Genomic DNA, 19,446 nt, shown 5'->3' with positions numbered 1-19,446 from the left:
CAAAAGAAGCACACAAAAAGAAGTTTAGTAGTTTAGTAGAGTTTTCACGGCGCTCGCAACTGCATAAGGTCATATGAGCGCCAAGGGGTGGAAGTCAACAGAGAAGCCCATACAGGGAATCAGACCTACTCTGCTCATCTCTACAGCTTAAACAGCACAAAGTTTGCTTCGACTATCAAGGCATCCCGGAAATAGTGGGTAACAAGAGTGTGACAAACATACAGAAGAAGTAGAGGAAAATGACGATAGTAAGGATTAAGAAAAAGCAGCAGTTCCCCGTTGCAGTTTAGGCACAGTTAAGAGCATGTCATTGGCGAATCACACCATTTACAATTCTACTGAGCACAAGAACATAATAATATCCCCCCTCGGAGGAATTGCCTAAAGACACTTCAGTCAGTAGCACCGTCTCGCAGGGTGCAAAAAGAAGTAGAAGTAGAAGGTGCGAGCACTCATCAACCACAAAAGAGCACAGACCTAACACGCCGTGGCATTTCAGCAGCTGATAATACACTTGCTCTGAAAGAAAACTGCACCAAAATGTCTGGTCTTAAACAATGGACAAACCACAGCCAGTGAAGAACCACTCCTCTTTATCCCACACATTTCTCCTTTAGCGAAAAGAAATATGTTCACCAACATCAATTTTTTCCAGCACATAAAATGCTACAAACAAATTCTTATATTTTGAACCAAAATACAGAAAGTATCAGTATTGCAATGAATCCTATGACCTAAGTCACTGTAGGTCTGTTGTACGTAACCACTTTAAGAAAACAAGTCTCCTTCACAAAACAAAACGAAACAGTACACAAGGTCAAGAACAAAAATTTCATTCTTATCCCATAGCATCTTTCCGTATGCTTCGCAAACACTTCTTGACCTTGAATTCCAATTCAAACAAAAGCATCAATCATAACATACAAATTGCTCAACCCTTACACTTACACTCAGCAGCCTCATACGATCACACAGACGGTCTACTGCTCATGAACAAGTTCTGTTCCAGATATGAACAGACACCTATACATCCTATCTGGTGCTAGCTAGTTAGAAGTTCAGACTAGCATTCACACTTAACCTCACTGTTATATTAAATCAAAGAATCACTTCCACACTAATTCCAGATCAATTAAAACAAATATAACACATGTGAAGTTTGGATGAGCTAGAAATAACTGTTTGTCTCTTCACTATTACAGACTTTTGTGTCATTCCAACGTTCGTATCATGAATGCTCCAGTGAAAAAGGTTCATTGGAACTCGATGTCCATACATAGGAATGCAAGCCAGAGACTCGGCCCCTACCATACAAAGCAGAGTTCAAGGCAGTCAGTCACACAAGTCCAGTGGACTTTTTCTTTCGCCCCTTTATGTACAAGTAAACAAGCATTGAGATACTGCCAGAGAGCATCCGTCCCTCTGGCTACCTCTCATCAATGAGCGGAGTGCCGTCACCTTGCGGTGAAGCGCCCCCCGCGTTACTCCCCGTCGTGAAAGGAGATTCGAGACCCCTGCGGGCCGGACTGGGGAGAGGCGACGGCCGTGGGGAAGCTCGCGGAGACTTGTTCTTCTTCCTGTTGGCCCAGAGTTCCGCAGCCCGAGCCCAGTCCATATCTCCACTGGAAGTGGTCGGACCGCTGCTCTGCCTGGGCGTGCGCTGCTGCTGTTGATGGTGGTGGTGGTGGCCGGATGGAGTCTGCTGGCCCATGCGGGGCGTGCGCGAGGCTGGGGTGCGAGGCGTAGCACCGGGCCATGGGGCGCCCTGTCCTCCCATGCTGCGTGGGGTCGGTTGGTAAGAGGGCGTGGCTGTTCCCATTTGTCCGCTGGCGCCCGGCGTGGTCATGTGACCGGTGCCAGACTGCTGGTAGGAGGACGACGGTGTCATCATGGAGTTCATCATTGGCGTCACTCCAGGCTGTGCAGAATGAAGAGGGGAAAAATTAGCTTATTTACCTACATAATAAAAGTGCGTAATGAGCTAAAAAAAAAAAAAAATTATTTGGAGCGGATGTTCGTTTTAGAAAGAGTATCACAGCACATTCAACACAATTAGGTCACAAAAGTGCTAAAAGTTAGAGGTATTACAAGTAACAAATATTTAAAAATTCTAATTTTTTTTAAAGAAAAGGAAAGAAAGAAGGACAACAGATGTTTGATAGGAAAGAGGGACCAAACCACATCAAAGCACCCTCTAACCATCCACGATAGTGATTGGGGGGGAGGGGGGAGAATTTAGTATTTTTCCATTTAGATGAGACTCAAACTACTCCGATTTCTTTGGGTCTTAGTTTGAAAATAAACAAATGCCACTTTTCATGAAGAAAATCACAGAAAAAGTTGTGGAAATATAATCACAAAACAATCTCTACTGGAACTTTCCACTATGTAATTGAATTCTACTACCGACAGAAATTTGGTTTCAATTAATAAGATCATGCACACATTTACAGTCACTCTAAAAAAAAAAAAGAAGCAACGGCCTACAATTAAACCACAAACGAAATGTCTATCCATCAAGTTGACCCTTTCACTCCCAATCCTAACAAAAAAATCGTAAACAATCTCCGACTGGGCAGTCAGTGGGTAAATGCATCACATTTCGTACTGGATACGGTATGTTGGAGCCAAAACTCCTGTATGCCTGCCTACCATTTCTCCAGTCCAGTTTCTTTTTTTCTTACTCTTTTATTTTATCCGAAGATAAAGCATTCACTAAATCAAGAAGCACTAAGTCTATCTCGAGCTCCGTACCTGATACGGCATGCTGGAGCCAAAACCCCCATACGCCGACCGTCCACCCATCTGCGGTGTGGCCGAGGGTGCACCGCGCGGTGTGGTACTGTGGTGACCGTACATGCCGCTGGACATTCCCATCGGTGTGCGACCCACTGGGGTTCTGCCAGGGGCTGGGGGAGAAAGGAGAAACATAATAATAATAATTATTATGATAATGATAACAACAATAAAAATAATGATAACAACAATAATGACGATGATAATAATAATATTAATTATAATAATAATAATAATATCATTATAACAATAATAATAATAAATAATATTTATGCTGACCATTTCCATATTTTTATTTTAAAATGCTCAATGCACATTACAATTAAATACAAATATCATGTTTTAAAATTACTGGACAGGTGTAACATAAACATGTGTATAAGAAAAGTTGGTAACCCATCCTCCCCTACCAGATCATTTTGGCATTTAAAACAAATGTACTCCCTTCCTTTACTTGGCCATATTCAGCTCAAAGGTAAATCATTCGGTTGAAAAGCCAGCCAATCACAAAAATATCACAACTCCTTTTTCACCAGCATGTATCATGAATGAGAACTTAACGTGTCATTTTTCAATATACTTACCAGTTTAACCTAACTTTAACGACACACGAATGATAGACATCTCATAAAATTATGCAAATGACAGTTGAGCAGTTGAGTTGTAAAAAAAAATGCAACCCCCCCCCCCCCTCCATGTGACACATTCCTGTAAATGAGGAGACAAACACACATTCACCAATACACACTCGCACACAGACACAAATACAGTGATAACCCAAACAGTCGACAGGTCAGCGGCCAAGCATATAAGAATAAGACACTTACTCTGCATCTATTCTGCCGTAAGCTGACAAAACACCTTTTTTTTTCCCACAGCATTTTTAAGAAAAAGAAATTTTTTGAGAGCGTAACCATCGAAAAATAGAGTTGTAACAAAATGTGAATTCAAATTTATTAAAAATCTAGTCACAGTTTCACTTTGATTTTTTCACACAAATAGGGTAACTGATCAGGCTTTCGATTCAGCAAATAAAAAAATTGAGGCCTCATATTTTTTTTTAAAGGCATTTTTGTCAGCTTTCAGCAGTATTGGCTGGAGTCTGGCAAAGCACACAAGAACAAGAACAAGAAGAACACTTACTCTGCATCTGTTGGCCTGGAGTGGTGTACGTGGACATGGCTGGAGTTCTGCCCGCCGGGGTGCCTAAGGACACATACACAGATTTAGTTTAGTTTTAGTTTGAGTTTTACTGCACCATGCAACACAATAAGGTCATATAAGCGCTGAAGATTAAAGGTGTTACAAGAGAGTAACATACAAAGAAAAGAACGAAGAGATATAAGGACGATAGACGTTCGATAGGAAAGAAGGAGCAAACTACACCAGAGCACCCACCAACCATCTACTCACATAAACAGACAGACACTGAGAACCTTAAGACATGAAACGTGGCCGACTTCATTAACTTAACAGGAGAAGAAGCTGCATGGGCCAGTATATAATACAAAACATGACCACTGTCTAGGAATTGTGAGAAAGCTTGGGAGTTCACTCTGTATTTTTTAAAATAAATAACAGTTCACGATGACTGCCTTTCCATGACAACCAAAAAGGGCCAATAACAGTGAAACTTAGTTCCTTACGGCTGCGTAAAACCTTCGCAACCTAAGAAACCCCCTTTAAAAATTCAGTTTCATCTACCATTCAGCGGTTAAGAACGCATACTATGCGCCTGACGACGCAGACAATACCAAAAGTATTTTTTAAAATGGCAACCATTCTCAAAAGTCTCTCACCTGGAATCGGGTCACGGAAATGCTCCTTAAACCATCGGATCAGCGAGTTGACGGAGCTGAACATCTGCAGGCGGTAGCGCATGCCATCGGGGGTGACAGACACGTACTCGTGGCGCGGGACGTTCCGAGGCATGTACGACAACAGGAACTTGCCAGGGTACTGACGGGAGGCACTCATTAAATACGGGATCCTGGGTGGAAAGGAGAGAAATACGCATTTAGCTACACTGTGGAAACATCACTCTTCATGCGTAAAAAATGACTGAAAGAGATGGGATATGGGTGGTCGGCGGGAGCTCTGGTGTGGTTCGCCACTTCTTTCCTGACAAGCAACTATAGTCTTTATCGCCCCTCCTTCTTTTTTATGTTTGTTACTCTCTTGTAATACCTCTACTCTTCGGCACTTATATGACCCAATTGTGTTGCAAGTGCCGTAAAGTGCTTACTAAAACAAGGAGATAGGATGGAATCATACACCTCAATTTCTGTCAAGATTTAACACTAATCCATCTTCTCTCCGACACTTAGTAAATAATCTAAAAATCTGTTGATGGGGAAGACATTTAGACATTTGCAAATATAATATAAATGGTGATCATTCTGAAAAAAGCGCAGGCTTACCTGAAACCAGTCTTTTTCTTCTCCTCGGCCAGTAGTTTGTCCAGAATCTCCCGCTTCCCTCCTTCCGAGTCTCTGTAATACTTGAAGGCCATGAGGTCTCGTACCGTGGCTGCCATGGGCTGGATGTGACGAGCGATGATTTCATCCAGGTCCTCATATTCCTGAAAGGCAACCCCAAAACATGTGTGATTCTGTAAAAGTATTTATTATTGGTCCTTATTGTTATTTATTGTATATGTATGTTTGTTTTAGTAGAGATTTTACAGTGCTCGCAACTGCGTAAGGTCATGTGAGCGCCAAGGGGTGGATGTCAACAGCGAAGTCCAAATGGGGAATCAAGCTTACTCTGCTCACCTCTATAGCTTCAACAGCACAAAGTCTGCTTCGACTATCAAGGCACCCCAGAAATAGCGGGTCACAAAAGTGCGACAAACATACAAAAGAAGTAGAGGAAAATGACAATAGTAAGGATTAGGAAAGAAAAAGCAGCAGTTCCCTGTGGCAGTTCAGGCACACTTATACGCATGACATTGATGAATCAGCCCATTTACAATCACAATTTTACAGTGCATAAGAACATGGTTAATGTCCCACCTTTGGGAATGCCTAAAGACACTTCAGTCAGTAGCACTGCGGGGGGGGGGGGGGGGGGGGGGGGGTTATTGTGCATGTTTTCGCTCTTGTGAGATGATTAAAGTCAAAGAGAAGCAGATCAATACAGTAAGTCATTAACCCTTTGGGTCACAACAAATACGTCACACACAATAACAAAATATCCACACAGAAACTAATCAGAGTTGCATATCTCACATCCTCTAAATCATCTAGCACATCACACACAGTGAATAGTTTTTAGCACACCCGATTAGGCCTAGAAGGGTCTGGCTCAGGCTCACTTGGATCCATGACAGAACGATGAAGAAAGGCACTTGAAAAACACGCTCTACACCATCAACACAGCACAAAACAATGCTGTAACGGACGCAGCCATATGTGGGGAAGCGACTTTTACAAGCAAGGAACTCTGGGTTGATTGGCCAGCTTTTACTGCCTTTAAACATCCCATAATTCGATACGTGACCCCCAGACCATGAAAAGGTTTATCGGGCTACGTATCGATAAAGTTCCGGACCGGTCAGAGGGTTCCCCGGGCTCTAAGGGTTAACAGCTGAACAGCACTTTTATTTCAGCATCTTCTATAGTAGTCTTATAAAAGCACAACATTTTGCATGGTAAGTTTTAAAAGTTGTTTTTTAAAAATAAGGTTTAAAGCTCTGAGTTTTAATCATTATTAATATGTTCAGAACTTTTGAGCACAGCAAGTATTCAACACAAAAAGTCGCAAAATCTTTAAATAAATGAATACATTTTAAAGCATAGGGAAAAGAAAATGCAAAAAAAAAAATTCTAAATACCAAAGGAATAAGCAACTGCGTGTGTTTGAGTATGTGTATATGTGTGTGTATATATGTGTGTGCGCACGTGTTTGTGTGCATCTGTAAGAGCCCCTTCTCACCTCTGTCCCTATCCACAGACATCTACCCAAGCTGAAAGCGTTCTCTTTGCCCTCCTCTCTGATGTCCACATGCTGCAGGATCCCATCGGCCACTTTCCACGTTGCTGTCAAATGGTCAGAACCCTGGAGGGGAGGGGGGGAGTCCGGAGAGAAATTTTTGTTACAACTGAACATGAATAATATAAAATGTCCTGTTTTCAAACATAAAGATACATTCTATTAAAAACAGTGCATTTACCACACTGTTGATATTCAACAATTTCTACAATTTAGCTCTTCAAGCTAGAGTAACAGCAGGGACAGCCTGGACTGTGAGTAACCTGCATACAGAAGAAAAACCTCACTTTTTAACAGGAGACCCAAGATGTTCCAAGGTAGATATATCTCTTTGCATAACACAGCATTTGAAATTGACAATTAAAGTAAAAACTAGTCATACATACAGATTCAGAAACAGAACTCAAAAGAACAAATTGGTTCCATCTTTTCTAGGGAGAATTTTGAAAGTAGCAAAAACAAAAAACTATTTAGAAAGTGTGTGTGTGTGTGTGTGTGTGTGTGTGTGTGTGTGTGTGTGTGTGTGTGTGTGTGTGTGTGTGTGTGTGTGAAGTATTTCAATAAAAACGAGACAACCAAAACTCAACGAAGTTCCCCACCTTGCTACTGGGCCGCACGATGACATCACCCTGGTCCATGTTTGCCAAAAGTTTCTCACACTCCTTGTAGCTCACATTGTGGAAGTAAGGGTGGGCAATCACACGCTTGATGTATGCTGGAACAGGGGAGACAAAGTACGAAAAATGTTTGACAGGGAGGGAGGAGAAAACAACATCAGAGCATCCACCAACCACCCACAAGGATTATCTTAGTTCAGTGGAGAAAAGAGAAGCATGTCAACACAGCCATGGTTACACAGTGTTAAGAAAAAGGTATGATGACCGAAGTATACATTTAGAGTGTACATCAATAAGCTAATGGCCAGCCTGCCGGGAACAAAAAACATGGATACTGGTAATCTGGTGAAAATGTACAAGAAGTAGAGCATACCAGACAACCAACAGGCCAATGGCAGATATTACAAGTGGATAGGAAAAAGGAAAAACTGCAAATCAACACCCTTAATGACCAGAGAAAAAGTCTGGGAAGAATTATCCACTTCCAGTACCTGCCAACAACTCGCAAAGCAAAAGGAATAATGGTGGACAATGAAATATAACTTTTTTCCCCTCAAACATACAAAGTCTCTGCCCCCATCAAAGTCATTGTTCTTTTCTGTCAGAGTTCTGAAAACAGGTATTTAGTACAAGACTAACACAGCATACTTCAAAGGAACAGAAAAACAAATTTAAGCCGTTAAAGTCCAAAAAAGAAAAGGTAAGCAATATACCATTATTATTTTGCTATAATGTTGTTTTTTCGTTTTCTTTGCCTTTTCGAAAATCACAGCATGTCCTGAAGACAAATTCTGAAAAATCATTCAGAAGAGAATGAAAGAATATCTAGAGAAACTAGCTTGGAACAAATAAATGACAAAACACCCCCAAGGAGGAAAGTACAAGTACAGAACTATTTCTCCTGACCAGGCACACTGAATAGATTCTTAAAACTTCAAACAGTAAAACTCACTCTGTCTGGCCTGCAGCTTTTTCTTGTCATTTTCTTTGTCAATGTCTAGTTTCTCCTGGTCGTAGTCATAATACACGTCTTTCTGTGGCCTGCAGAAGAGACATGGACAATAAAAGACACAATTCTAAATTGTATCTAACCACAAGAAAGTACAACAGATATTCTTTACATCTTACACAGGTAGTCCTTTTGGACCACTCCCATTAACCACCAAATGTGCAAAACCATTAGCTCGACTTTGGTGGATCAACCCACAGAAGTGAATGTATTCAGCTCTGACTTTCATCTAAAATATAAGCCTTCTTTCCATCAATACTTTTTACAGTTTGCAGCACTGCTTTAACCCTACGCTCTACGAATAAAACACTTTACTTTTCCGATCCAGCCGCTACTTGAGTTCTAGCCTTTCGGTCTGTCAATATGGCAAAGAATTTACAGGTTTTTATCAACTGTGTTTTGTCACTGTATAGAGTATTTCCAATGTCTGGGGAGGCAGGTAGGTAGGTACTACGCAGGTCGTTAAGTGCAGGGAAAGTGAAGAGGTGGTGTGATACTGTTTCACCCTGGCAGTCGGGTGGGGTATCCTTGCGGATCCTATTTAGGTAGGAATTCAGTGGGATGTGTTGTGTTCACAGGCGAATGATTGTGACTTGTTCTCTTCTACTCAGGGAATATTTAGTGCATCTTTTACTAATAAAACACAAAATAGTGGTTGCGTTCCTATGACCTTTTAGGCTGACTTCTACATTCATGACAACACATTACAACTTTGTACTGGGCATTTGTATAAAATATGTTAACTGTTAAATACAAACCTCCAGAGCCCATCTTTGTCGGAAAGGTCTGACGACTTGGAGGTTAGCTCCACTTGGAATCGTTCAATATCAATTTTGGTGATGCGAGAGTGGATGGTCATTCCAATCTGAAACAAGAGAGCATAGCATCATCAAATACACTAATCAACTCTTTAAGAGGAAATACATTAGCCTCACAAAATTTTCACCACATATCCAATAGCACCTGAAAGAAATCCCTATTGACACAAGCCGCCATGAAAGAAATAAAACTATAAAATGTCAGCAATATGAAAAATAGCGATAAAATGTCTACAACTTCATGAAATACCCAACTATATCGGTGTAGCTTGATCAGCCTAATGTTTTGAAACCTTGGTTATGTCTCAAACCTTAGTCATTGCCCTACTCCTCACCGAGCAGTATATCGCCGATTTATCATGCTGTTGTCGTTGTTAGCGATCCAGTAGCATCTGAGCGTTAACTCTTCTGCATGATGCCATTCGGTAATAGCTGCATGTCTGTTTTAATTGTTGTCTTGAGGAGTAGAGGCAATTAGATGCGTGGGGTAGCTTGGGAAGAATACAACCCCTTAAATCAGTTAGTTTTCTACAGAAGAACAGATGATGTTCCACTGTCTCTGAGGGGTAGTCACATGAGGGCAGGCAACAGACTGCTTTACTCCAATTCGGTTGAGATGTTGGTAGAGGGGTACAAGTAGGAAGATTATGGATTGATCCCTCCTCAACTCATTGATTGGATCTTTGACCAGTGGTTTATTCAGGTGGCCATACATCATCCTTCCTGTCGTACCTGTAGCCCAATCATTCATCCAGTCTTCTTTGAGGTTTGACTTGATCATTTGGCAGCAAGTGGTGTAATTGTAGGAATTTCAGGCTGAGGGAGGCTAGCTCCTTTCTTTGCTCAGCCGATTTATCATCAAAACGACTAAAGTTTCAATTCAACATTGATGTAGCATCTACGCTCAGCCACGATGACCTACCTGCACCCGCTCTTCTGGGTCCCGGATCATTTTGTCGCTGATGTTCTTTGTGTGGATGAACCCTGTGACCCCGCTGTCCAGGCGACACTTGACACCCACTGCAGCCCCAGGACAATTTCCACCGTCAAAATGGCTCCACACCTGGGAAACGCACAAGGAAAAAAGAACAAGCTTTAAATAACACTTATGAATTTTTTTCTGGAGGTGTCATCTCTGATTCCTTAAAGTAGACGTGTAATGACGCTCCATTCTTCACAGGATTTTACAGTTGGGGATTCCCATGAAAATCAATGTTTATAAGTAGGAGTAAACTTTGTAAAGAAAAACAAAATCTGTAGAATAATATTTGAGATACACGATCCTTTAAAAATATGACCGATTAGGTTTGCCTTCCGTATTTAAAAAAACCCAAAAACATTAAACAAATTTTAAAATAATAATTTGAAATAGAAATAAAGTAGCAGCCTCACATCACTAAGCTCTGGGAACTGGTTGGAGTGACAGAAGGGACACTGCCACAGGCCGGACACCTCGTCTCTCACGGGATTGGCCTGGTCCAGCTGATCGCCCTGAGGGCGCTTGTGCGCGATGCCCGTAACACGGACCAGCACCATCTTGCCTGGGGGAAGACATTAAAGGGTGGAAGTGAGAAACAATGGGCCTGTCTACATATAATCAGAATCATACACCATGAGTTTGACATAGATGCCACTAGGATTTTGTGAAAATGCAATAAAAATTTACAGTTGTATTTGCTACCAAAAAGACATTCAGTTGACACTAATAGACAAAAACTTTGCTGTCACAATTCAAAATTTCTCTTTTGTTTTCATTTTATATTTCAGTCATCATAGAAAGTCCTAAGGAGAAAAGATCTTTTTAAGCCATTATTTTTTAGATGAAATGCGACCCGAAAAACAATGTCAATCTACACATTCACTCTTGTATTGGCTCTTTGTAACTATATAAAATATTCCATCTTCTGTGTCCTTTCTAGTCTCTTCAATTGATTACAGAAGTACAACGAAAGATGTCACTAACCAACATAAAAAGTCTCGGGAGTCTCTTTAGTCAGCATGTTAAACCGCTCCTCCAGCGAAGGAGAGCGGTACGGAGTACGCAGATCTTTGTAGCGGTGATTCAGCTCAGCACGAATGTCGTACAATGTGATGTGCTTGTCACCATAACCCTGGATATAGAGAAACCGGAATTTAAAAAACAGTGCACATACTACAGAGGCATGCTTTAATGTTCTGTTCGATAAGATATTTCAAACCAAGGTAAGGATTCCCTATGAGGACAAGGAAGTAGTGAGAGGTATTTCATGTGACGCATGCCACAATTTTGCCTTGACACACAGGCTACTCATAAAATCAAGAGGACAAGGCCAAGTGTGTTTGAGAGCATCAATTTCCACAGATACAGTACTCTTGATATAATTTACACCGTTCAGAAAATTCCTTATTGTCACCTGCTCAAACTTATGAACAAAGGAAAAATAAAACAAACTTGTCTCTCCAGCTCCTCAGCGAAGGCGTCAAGGTCAAGGTCTTTCAGCCTCTCGGGACTCTCCAAAATCTCCTCCAGCGCCGAGGCAGGGTTCGCATCCTCCGCCGTGTCATCGTACTCGAGGGCGTCCACTGCCATCTTACGCGCCCACTCGTAGGCCTCGGGGTGCACGCGGGAGCCGTCCAGCACGTCCACAAACACCTCCGACCTGAGAATGGTAGAATGGGACATCCAGGGAATCAGGCAAGATAAACACTACACAACTTTAATAAAACAAAACAAAACTATTTGGTCAACGTTTGTTTCGTCCGTTCAAAAAAGGATGTAGATTACTTCCGTGGCCTCTCGAAATTATGTCACAATAAAAAAATACATTTCAAGAAATGCTGTGTTTAAAAATGTGCAATCTAAGTACTCCTACAGACAGGGAAAAAAAGAAAGCTGTCTCATCATGAACAAATAATTCAGCAAAAACACCTTTAGCCTTAAAAGCATAATCAGATCACACAAGGTACGGCTAAGACAGCTTTAGAAAATAATTTCCAGGAAACTGACTAGACAATAGCCTCTTCTCTTGATTTTGTAACAGAAAAAATACATAGTAACTCACGTGTCTCCGAGCTGATTTGTGTCGATTGTGATGAACCCTCCACAGTTGATGAACACCTTGGGTCCCATGTGACACAGCTGCACCAGCTGGGTTCGGTTCTCCAAACGGCTGTTGTTCTGCTTCAGGGTCTGCTCCGGGGAGAAAGAGAATGTCCACGCCATTATAAACCACATTTCCACAACCACAAAAACTGAGGTCTTTTATCTCTCTCTTCAGAAACCAGAAAACAATCACTAGCAGCAAGTCTCGGCCAATCACTCCTTCAAATACGAACAACAGTAAAAAGGCCTACAAGACAAAAGCCCTAAATCATCACTGAGTAGGAGGAGGAGGGTTTGTGTCTAGAGGTTGGACCTGTTCAGTCACAACAGAAAACATCTTAATGCTGTATTGGTCAATATTTTGTGGCATGTGTCAGAGGAACATGACTCAAGTACATGCCAGAAAATGACAGCTGAAGTAAGCAAAAAGGAAAAGACAAAAAAGTCCATCTATTAAAACATTTAACCCTGTAGTACACAACTTGAGTTATTTTCTTGCTGAAAACTTATTTGCATGCCCTGTCTTTTTACAAATGTACTGTAATTGACTGACAGCCTTACAAGAAACCCATAACTGACCTTGATGAGTTGTGCTGACTTTCGGGGTCCGAGACCACAGACAAACTGTAGGAGCGGGGCGGTGTAGGGGAAAGACAACACCTGGTTGATGTCTACACCCACTTCGTTGACGCGGTTGACAAACTCCAGGTACAGAGATTCCAGCAGCTCTTCTTTCGGGAGGGAGTCCTGTTGGCCGGAGAGGAGAGATACAATTGGAAATATAGGAAACAAAGAGAAAATTTGAACAATTCTACCTTTTCTATCAAATAAGAGACTTACATGGACAAGAAATGGTAGTGTTTGAGGAATTTAAAACCAAGCAAGCAGGCGGAAAACTTTCAAAAGCCAGACATCCAGCTTTAGCTGGAAAACTTTTATCCTTGAGGTAAAAATGAAGAGTGAGACAGTCTGAGTAAAAAAGCCTTGGAGAAAGGCCCAAGAGAAATGTACAGTTCCCCTTCATATAGAAAAAAACTGGGGGAAGGGGGAGAAAGAGGAGGGGGTGGGAGGAGAGCGGGAGGCCTCACCTGCAGAGTATGGTAACGCATACACAAGATATCCTCTTCACCGTTACACAGCTGGGCAAACTCCAGCAGGGGATCTTGAAGCCGGCGGGCAATAGAGATGGCGTGACGCAGAGGGGCTGGGTACTCGCGGAACTCGGTCTGCAACAAAACAGGACAGATACACACACATATATATCCTAGTCCACTGATGAACATTTTAATCATTTTTTTTCAGCTAAAAAAAAGTCATTCCTAACAAAGTATTTGAAACTGAGAAAAGGAAGGCATGAAGTAACAGCATAATTTTTTTTCCAGTAAATGGGCACAGTTCGTAAACTTATAAAGCACAGAAATATTGGCAATTTAAAATTGTTTATTGTCCCAGTAAGACTAGGATTTCATGAGTATAAGTGGCAGCATTGTAGCACCGAGTAAGCAACTGAAGCAATGAAACATGACCTGTCCAGTCCCATTTTGCGCGCTTGACATGGAGGCAGGAGACAACAAAAGCCTCAAAAAGCCGACACTTACCTCAGCCCGTTTGGTGTTCTCAAAGATCATAGCCAGCTCATTGTCCACCAGCTCCACGTTGATGGCCGGCATCTGCTGCTCCATCTCCAGCTCGCTGATGATGGCTTTGATGTCGTCGATGATCATCAGAGCTTGTCTGAAAACATCCGTTCCATTGACTCAACAAAATGTTTTATTTCACTTGGAGTTACAGAGAAGCTCATAGACCATAAACATCAGTAAGTATTAAGTCACGCTGACTACAGCCTCTTTGCTTCAAAAATGGTACCCAACAAGTAGTATATTTGAACATAAAAATAACTTGCTGTCTTTCTTCTCGATGATTTTAAAAGGCTTCAAAGATTGGATAAACCTTCAACAGCACACTATCATCAGTCACATCAACTGAGTCAAAAACATACAGACTACATCAGTTTTGGCTAAAATTTAAGTTTTCAAAGAGAACATGTCCAGGAAGCAATTTTAATCAGTCATAACTGACCAAAGTCAAAAGAACGGGTCTTAAAATATGTTACGTATTAGGCAAATACGGCTCACATTTCAAAGAGATTGTTGTCGTTGTAAAGTTTGTTTCTGGATCAGAAAAATAAGTAAAGTTCATTACCGACCGTTAACTTAAAAAATTTCACAAGTATTGATCGAGAAGAAAACAAAGCATGAAACTTGTGCATAGCAACTGTCACAGAAACAAACTCACCTGGACTCTGAAGTGACTGCAATCACGTGAGGCTTCTTTTCTGCTATAAACTCCTTCAGCTTCTCAATATCTTTCTCCTTGCCCTTTTTGTCCAGCTCTCGCCACGCATTCTTCCTTTTAGTGATATTCTCCAAACGGATAAATTCCATCACTGAGGCGTCGCCGTCGATTAGGGCACCAAAAGCCGGGGTGTCCCTAAAATGTTTAAATAAATGATCATCACAAAAGAGCAAAAATGACAACAGACTGAAAGTCATACAACATTGTATTAATTAAAAGTAACCCTGTGACCCACACCAACATCAAGACACCAAAATGTCTACAATGTTTATTGTTAGTCTCTTTTTGTCTGCTGCAGGGGCTCCCTAAATGCAGTGCATGAATCCATTACAAGGGGGTCTGTGAGATGTTCCTGAAAGTCAAAACTAGAGTACTTCCACAAAAAAAAATTGTCTCAATAAGCTGGGGCTTCATGGTGACCTGTGAGATCATAGGGGGTTGGATTGTAGGGGATTACATTGAGGAACACTGCTGCGTAGCAAAATAGCAAAACATGCTTTTCAAACAAAACAAATGATGTTCATCCTTCAAATAAGACCACTTGAAAGAAATTTGAATAAAATTTTAACAAAGGAAACCAAAAAATTAAACTTTACACATTCCGACCAACTATAAAACACTCCTTGCTCAAAACAAACACCACTATCAGGTCTTTGTTAGCATGTTTGGAAAAGACATCACTATATCACATAAACAAAAAGTTGCCAGCAATGAAATTATATTCATCAAGGACGATAAAACTTCCAAACATCATCTACAAGGGGATGTTTTTGTTATTCTATTTCTACAGAATCCCTACCTTAATGTACACACAAAGTGGACCAAAAAAAAACCATATCATCGTCCAGCTGTTCAAATTAAAGTTTGAAGCTTCTAAAACAAGTTTTCAGGACAGAGAAAAAAACGGTTTCATTCCTTTTACAATAGTATCTCATTTATGTATCTATTCTTGCTTTTGTTTTATTTTGCTTAAATATTTAGAATTTGAATTTCGAAAAAAAGCAACCAATTTTCAAAGATTAACTCTTTAAACCCCATCAGAAGCTGGGAGCGTCCAGCGGTAATGACCCTGTTCCCCATCGGATGCTTCCCGATACAAGTGACAACTGTTTCTTTTCATTTAGTGTTGGATTTTGCTTGTTTTTCCTAACTATTCCCTAACCAAGTTTTTTAGTAATGACTAAGCCTTTGTTTCTGCCGTTTAGAAATTGGAAGCAAGATTTTGGGGTTTGGGGTTACAATAAGACATAGTGCACCAGGTTTAGGTGACCAAAGAAAAAACTCCGGGGAAGGGTGGAAAAAACTTGGGGTTTAAAGAGTTTAAAAAACTGCAATACAGGTACCACAATTTTCAAAGATTTGAGCTTAGTGCACTTAAACAGCTGGCCAACAATATGAGGGGAAATTCGTAAAGGAAAATTCCAAACCCCTCATCATTATTCAGTGTTGGGATGGGCTAGGTAAAGTATGCTATGGGCTCACATGCTGGTGGAGAAGGCAATGCCGAGCACTTTGAGGCCGTCCTCGTTGTTGGCCTCGTCAAACTCGTCCTCCAGCTGCTGGTCCATCTGATAGGGAGCCACCTTCAGCCAGTTGTACAGCTTGCGAGCGCATGCCTGAGGCAAATAAAACACAGATTTATGTTTTCGTTTTAGTAAGCGTTTTACTGCTATTGCAACACAATTAGGTCATATACGTGCCAAAGATTAGAGGTGTTACAAGAGAGTAATAAACACAAAAAAGAAGGAGAGATACGGGCAACTTAAGGACGACAGATGTTAGATAGGAAAGAAGGAGGAAACCTCACCAGAGCATCTGCCCAAAACAACAAACCCCGATTTATAAAAGCCATTCTAAACAAATTTGTTTAAAATCCTGACAAAAAAGACAACATCATAACCTCACTGCCACTTGTACTGTGAACAGGCAAGCAGGTAACGCTACCTCAACAGTGAAAAGGACAAAACATCACTTTACAGTATGACAGGGGTGCAAAAGATACTATCCCCTCATCTAACTTACTTATACACTCTTACATTTTACACCTAACAACTCCTGATGGAACAAATAAAACAAAGCAAAAAAAAAACCCAAAAAACTATAAAAGGTTCACCTTGAGGACCCCCTCTTTGGCCTCTTGCAGCAGTTTAGCTCTGAGCTCTTTCTCCATCTGAGGGTAAAGGATTTTGTAGAGAGCTCGCTTCAGAGCCTCTGAGCGCTGAGTGTTCCACTGCTGGACCAGGTGGCTGAACTCATCCTGAAATAAAAAGAGAAACCTTAGCCAATGATAGACATGAGAGTGAGAGAGAGAAAGTATGTGTGTGTGTGTGTGTGCGCGCGCGCGCATGCGTATGTGTGTGCATGTGGTGTATGTGGTAGCTGCCATCACATATTGTCTGATGCAAAAACATAACATTCCTGGGGTGGCAAAAGAGTATTAGTAAGAGTTTGACAGCACTTACAACCCAAAAAGGTCGTATAAGTGCTGAAAAATAGAGGTGTTACAATGAGAGTAACATACACAAAAAAGGAGGAGAGAAAAGGACTAGACGTTCGATACGAAAAAAGGAGCAAATCACACCAGAGCACCCTCCAACCACCCACGCAAAAGGAAGAACAGGGGGTGAGATTTAGTTTGAATAAAGAGAGTATAGTATAGTATAAGGTTTTACGGCGCTCGCAACTGCTAAGGTCATATGAGCGCGCGAATAAAGAGAACCACATATACACAATCACTGTCACTTTTGGGGGGAAAAGCAAAATATACTCAAACAGAAAAGGAATAAAAAAGTATGGTCTCCCTGTGACAACCTCCAACCACCAGGACAGGCAGGTAGAGCAGGAGTACAGATCAACAAGCAGACAGACACACAGACATGACAGACGGACACATAATTAATTTAACTGACCCTGTAGTACAGTTGGCGAATCTCCTCGAAATAGGTGGAGATGGTGCCCCCCTGCTCCTCCTCTTCGTCCATCTTGACGGAGATAGTGATCAGACCCTCCTCCTCAGCCTGGAGAGAAGAAATGTAAACAGAGATATTTTCACTATGGCTTCTACTTTTTTTTTTTATTGTAAGTGTTTTACGGTGCTCGCAACTGCATAAGGTCATATGAGTGTGCAGGACACACTAAACATTTTCAGTTGGTAGGAAATTTTGAATTTTGCACTTTAATGTGCGCAACTTGCACACGGGACCTCAAAGATTTTTCGCCCTTGTCCGAGGAGGCCAAGTGTAAATCAATCGTATCAGAAGATCAGGGGTGTGGCTGAAAGACAGCAGTAAACAGCCAAGGAGTAGCAGTAGAAAGGCTACAGAAAGAGTAAGAAACTGAGAGGAGGGGGCAAAGGAGGTGAGGGCAGAAACTGGAGACGAATGCAGACAACAGAACATAGCTAGAGAGCAGGAAAGGAGGAGAAAGGAGACAATTTTAGAGAAGAAAATCTTTCTGGCACTACCCGGATTCGAACCCGGGACCTTTGAATGAGAGGCGAACATCTTAACCTCTAGGCCACGAGAGCCCCCTATGGTTTCTACTTCCAAGTCCATGACATTGTTTAAGTAAAAAGAAAAATAAGTACATCAACACAATAGCCATCATTTAAAGCATGAGAATAAGTCTGACAGATAAACAGACCACTTCTTTTATTTTTGTCTATCCCTTTGTCAGACTTTATCTCAAGCTCAAAGGGATACCCTAAAACCCAACCAACATGTTAATAACAGCAGCACCAGAATGAACATGCAGTAAAATAAGCCACTAGCCACAGTCTGTGTGTACCATGAAGCGAAAAAAAAAAATACAATTTACTTTCACAAAAACAGGACCCAATAAAATCATTGTTCATAAACGAACACATAACAAGACAGCGTCACAAGTATAAACAACTCACATTGTTCAGCTTGAGATACTGGTCATCTTTGAGATCTTTCACCGGCTTCCCTCTCAGGTACTTCACAGTAAAACAATTGTGGCTTTCGTCAATCACCTGGAGAAGTACAAAGACACTCGCCATCAAAAATCACAAATAACATTTTCATCATGAATAAATAAACCATCAACCTCTAATATTAACCACTTATATGACCTATTTGTGTTCCTGTGTCATAAAACTTTTAATAAAACAAAAAAACACATCTTTAAACCTTCTGAAAAAGAGAGCACAATTACAATTTTAGAGCCTAGGAATTGCCATGGTAGTAAAAATAACAAAAACCCCCCAAAAATAAAGGCCACAAAAGAAAACATTCCCAAGAAGCCTGATTGGACAACAATTAAAGAAAAGCTTATTAGCATTGGACTTTTAAGTTCTGTTAACAAGCCTATTCACTTACGTTTTAAGAAAAAACACATCTAATTTCTGGAAACGACTGCCGAAAGCATAAACCTATAAAACTCCATGCAAGCATCTTATCGATAAGAGGGATGATTTCAGCAGTCCTAAAGTTAATCACAGTTGCCAGCAAAACCACTCACCTTCAGGCCTTTCTTTGTGGACTGCACCCGGATCTTTGCCCTTTCCTGAAATGCGGTGCGCACGCTCTGCCGCACCAGGGGGTCCTGCGACAGCTGCATGGCCACCATGTGCTGACAGCCCTTTAGGACGTCCTCCTCACTTGGGAATTGGCTGAAAATACAAATATTTAGAGAGAAAAAGTGAAAATGCTTCTTGCTTGCCTTTTTTGTTTTTGTTTTAGTAAGCGTTTTACGGCACTTAATAAGGCCATAATATAAGTGCTGAAGATTAGAGGTGTTACAAGACAGTATCAA

General features: G+C 41.2%; 1 protein-coding gene across 2 annotated transcripts in view; it reads right to left on the bottom strand.

Annotated features, from left to right (window-relative positions):
* Positions 1–1,018: 1,018 nt before the first annotated feature.
* Positions 1,019–19,446, bottom strand: part of LOC101863308 (transcription elongation factor SPT6) — a 40,915-nt gene continuing 22,487 nt past the window's right edge. For both annotated transcript variants that reach the window (XM_005089117.3, XM_005089118.3), the window contains 23 exons: positions 19,153–19,303; positions 18,569–18,664; positions 17,580–17,687; positions 16,784–16,927; positions 16,153–16,286; positions 14,611–14,805; positions 13,914–14,049; positions 13,404–13,541; positions 12,895–13,062; positions 12,275–12,402; positions 11,665–11,872; positions 11,197–11,344; positions 10,626–10,774; positions 10,156–10,296; positions 9,174–9,280; positions 8,359–8,447; positions 7,389–7,504; positions 6,733–6,855; positions 5,217–5,377; positions 4,596–4,786; positions 3,940–4,002; positions 2,755–2,909; positions 1,019–1,918 (listed from right to left, as the gene is read on the bottom strand). In XM_005089117.3, coding sequence (XP_005089174.1) covers positions 1,427–1,918; positions 2,755–2,909; positions 3,940–4,002; positions 4,596–4,786; positions 5,217–5,377; positions 6,733–6,855; positions 7,389–7,504; positions 8,359–8,447; positions 9,174–9,280; positions 10,156–10,296; positions 10,626–10,774; positions 11,197–11,344; positions 11,665–11,872; positions 12,275–12,402; positions 12,895–13,062; positions 13,404–13,541; positions 13,914–14,049; positions 14,611–14,805; positions 16,153–16,286; positions 16,784–16,927; positions 17,580–17,687; positions 18,569–18,664; positions 19,153–19,303 — 3,541 coding nt within the window. In that variant the 3' untranslated portion in view covers positions 1,019–1,426. The remainder of the gene's footprint in view (positions 1,919–2,754; positions 2,910–3,939; positions 4,003–4,595; positions 4,787–5,216; positions 5,378–6,732; positions 6,856–7,388; positions 7,505–8,358; positions 8,448–9,173; positions 9,281–10,155; positions 10,297–10,625; positions 10,775–11,196; positions 11,345–11,664; positions 11,873–12,274; positions 12,403–12,894; positions 13,063–13,403; positions 13,542–13,913; positions 14,050–14,610; positions 14,806–16,152; positions 16,287–16,783; positions 16,928–17,579; positions 17,688–18,568; positions 18,665–19,152; positions 19,304–19,446) is intronic.

Source organism: Aplysia californica, unplaced genomic scaffold, assembly GCF_000002075.1.
Source record: "Aplysia californica isolate F4 #8 unplaced genomic scaffold, AplCal3.0 scaffold00003, whole genome shotgun sequence".
In the NCBI taxonomy this organism is placed as follows: domain Eukaryota; kingdom Metazoa; phylum Mollusca; class Gastropoda; order Aplysiida; family Aplysiidae; genus Aplysia; species Aplysia californica.
Note: the sequence above shows the minus strand (reverse complement) of the source record. Positions and strands in the feature narration are given on the sequence as shown.